We start from the raw sequence: 3196 nt of genomic DNA on the forward strand, positions 1-3196 counted from the left end.
AATCAGTCAACTGCCTGAAAAATGATGGAGAGCAAATAAAATAAGATAAATTCATCATACAGGAGACACCATCCATCTGGAAAGCTTGAGAATGGATTAGACATGGCTGCTGGCCTGAATATCGGTTTCAGTCACATGGGCTCAAGAAAAGATATAGCTTTGTACACTTACGGTCAGATCTGGGAAACGGAGTGGTAAACAACCAAAGGTAGAAAAAATCGATACAAAGAGGAATCCTCGATCTGCAGCCGCACTCATCACTCATTAGCAAATCAGTGACAATAATAAACCAGATAAATCTAACAGCAACCCCACTTCCTACGGGGAACAAAACAAATCTATTGCCAACACATATAAATCGCTGCTACAACGCCTTGCCTTCGAGCTCCCAGACGTGTCACTGTCTCGGCGCGCAGATCTTCCTGATGGTGGAGATGCACGGCTGGAGGTTGGGAGGGGGACGGAGCCGGCGGCGGCGACGACGGTGTCGATCCAGGTGAGTGAGAGAGAGAGACAGATTGACCAGGGACGGAGGGCACGGGTAGGGATAAGGACGGGGGAGAGATATGGGTAGCCGCAGGGGTGATGTGACTGTATTCGATCGTACAAGGGATTTCTTCCGGAGACCAGGTGGGCCAGGCCGCTCGGATCCACATAAGGAAGTGACGGTCGCGACACGCGTTGCGCACGCATATGGTTAGCAATCGCCATATTCGCTGTTGGTCATGTGTTTGTGCTAGCGCACGATAGCTCGAGAGAGAAAGAATGACATGAAGGTGAGGATAAATATGACATGCAGGCCCGACCAGTCAGTGAGAGTAGTATGTGCTCCCATCGGGATCGTCTTTTTCCCTATGCGCTAAACAGGTCTAAGGTGGAGATAGACCGAGATTGATTAGTACAGCGTACAAACTTCAGGGATTTAAAGATGAGGATTCATTTATGACAAGGTCTACAAGCTCAAGGTTTAAAATAGACTTCACTCCTCCGGAAACCTGCTAACAAACATTGTGCATGCATGCATGCATACCAACACAAATTAACAAATTGGCCATGTGTCTCAGCTCCAAGTGATCCACCCAGCCGGTCTCGTCGCGCACGCACGCGTCACTTCACACGACGCTGCCGTATCACACGGCATCATAGCATCACGCCTACGCACCATACTCGCTTTATTGCGCTTTTTTACCGAGACGTTGCCATCTTGGTACGCACGTACGACTTGCCAGCAAGTACTAAACCTAGCTATATGGAAGACAAAACAAATATGCAGATACATGAATCAAGATTAAACCTAACATTTTTCCTCCTAGCTAAACAGTCCTGGGGCTAGAGCATCGATCATCGACGGAGTCGAGACTTGAGAAGCAGCAAGCGAAATGAAATAGCTAGATGAATGAAAGCAAAAACAGTCGCTACACGATACAAACGAATTTGCGGTCGATCACGATGCACGGTCGTCCATCTTGACGTAGGTGCCAATGGCGTGGAGGTACTGGTCGTCACACCGCGCATGGAAGCCGACGATCCTGCCGCCGGCGCCCGCTGGGAGCGAGAACCGCACGCCGCACGCGTTCCCGTACGGCCCGTGGGTGCGAAGGTTGCTGACGAACTTGAGCGACCTGATGACGACGTTGCCATTGAAGTGGCTGTAGTGGCCTTCCACGCTCGTCAGGTATTCATCCCGCTGCAGACGGAACTGCACACGCGAAACAAAGAGGAGAACACAGCTTGTCAACTCATCCACAACACACGGAGACTAATGATTATAGGCAACTCATGCATGACCGTGGACCCGTTGTTAGTTAGGAGTAATTACCACCGCGGTCATGCCGCCTTTCCCTCCCCAGAGCTCGGTCTCGTTCGACTCCTCCCGGTCTTTCCGCATGTACGTTACGCGAACGGCGTCAACGGCGCGGCAGTGGCGGACGGCGACCTGGACAATGCGTGTCACCTCGCCCACCATGCCTATCTTTCTGTCGTTGCCGCCGCCGCCGCCGCAAGGGCCCATCCTGACGACCTCTCCAGCCTGCATCTCATCTCACACAAGAAACATGCAATCATCAATCAACATAGCTAGCAAGACAGCAGATCGAATCGGAGTCGGAGGTAGCATAAGGTCGAATCCTACGTACCTTTGGATTGTCATTGATGGTGACGGTGGCCAGGCCGTGGCGCAGGAGCAACGCGCAGTGGCGGACGGCGACCTGGACAATGCGTGTCACCTCGCCCACCATGCCTATCTTTCTGGCGTTGCCGCCGCCGCCGCCGCAAGGGCCCATCCTGACAACCTCTCCCGCCTGCATCTCACACAAGTCATCAATCAACATGGCTAGCAGGACAGATCGAATCGGGGTCGGAGGTAGCATAAGGTCGAATCCTACGTACCTTTGCATTGTCATTGATGGTGACGGTGGCCAGGCCGTGGCGCAGGAGCAACGCGCACGACTTCTCGTGCTCCTCCCGCTCGTGGAGGGACGTCTGGACAGCGCAGCCGCGCGCGGCGTTGGGGCAAGGGACGCGGACGGCCCGCAGGATGCGGTCGACGGCGTAGCAGCGGCTGAAGCCGGTGGCGACGGAGCACTCCGGGCACTTGCGGCTCTGCCGGAGTCTGTCGTGGCAGGACGAGCAGAGCACGTGCCCGGCGGCGCACTGGAACACCGGAGGCCTGAGGGTGTGGAAGCAGATGGGGCAGTCGAGAGTGTCTGGGTCGACGGAGATGGTGAGCTCATCGCCGGCGTGCCTCTGCATCTCGCAGTAGCTAGGTGCCTAGGACTTGGAGTACTCTACTGTGAGGTGAACAGATGGAGGAGGCCGAATATGTAGGGACCCAAGAAAAGGACCGGCTGTTTACTATCCACTTCCTCGATCCACAAAAGTAGTAACGAATTATTTTTCAAATGTACAGTGATTAATCATATTTTGAGAACAAAATTACTATTGCACATCTAGATGTAATATATTTATCTTACATCCAAGTCCTGGACCGTTCGATGTATTACTGCTTGTTTTCTCGTGAGGCTTGATTTGCGTCACTGGCTGCATCTCGTTTCGTCGGGGTTATTTTTTCATGCGAGGCTTGACGGTGTGCCGCATTCGTCATTTCTTTGGCCACTGTCCGTGCTTTTCGGCCTGTTTATTTTGGGGCTTCTACACCGACGCACCGGCTCAACTGTTAGGTCGGTTAAACCCCAGC

At 53.2% G+C, this 3196-nt stretch overlaps 1 protein-coding gene across 1 annotated transcript; it reads right to left on the reverse strand.

Moving 5' to 3' along the window:
* Positions 1–960: 960 nt before the first annotated feature.
* Positions 961–2776, reverse strand: LOC123180275 (uncharacterized). Its single transcript, XM_044592266.1, has 4 exons — positions 2389–2776; positions 2136–2300; positions 1820–2029; positions 961–1699 (listed from the first exon to the last, which is right to left on the reverse strand). Exons 1-4 carry the CDS (start codon positions 2749–2751, stop codon positions 1445–1447), a joined length of 993 nt encoding a protein of 330 aa, XP_044448201.1. The 5' UTR covers positions 2752–2776; the 3' UTR covers positions 961–1444.
* Positions 2777–3196: the final 420 nt, after the last annotated feature.

This window comes from Triticum aestivum, chromosome 1A (genome assembly GCF_018294505.1).
Source record: "Triticum aestivum cultivar Chinese Spring chromosome 1A, IWGSC CS RefSeq v2.1, whole genome shotgun sequence".
NCBI classification, from domain to species: domain Eukaryota; kingdom Viridiplantae; phylum Streptophyta; class Magnoliopsida; order Poales; family Poaceae; genus Triticum; species Triticum aestivum.

Coding starts and splice junctions, on each gene's coding strand:
- LOC123180275 (XM_044592266.1), bottom strand. CDS start 2,751: ATGCAGAGGCACGCCGGCGATGAGCTCACCATCTCCGTCGACCCAGAC. Junction 2,030..2,135: donor CCATCAATGACAATCCAAAG/GTACGTAGGATT, acceptor GATGAGATGCAG/GCTGGAGAGGTCGTCAGGAT. Junction 1,700..1,819: donor AAGGCGGCATGACCGCGGTG/GTAATTACTCCT, acceptor TCGCGTGTGCAG/TTCCGTCTGCAGCGGGATGA.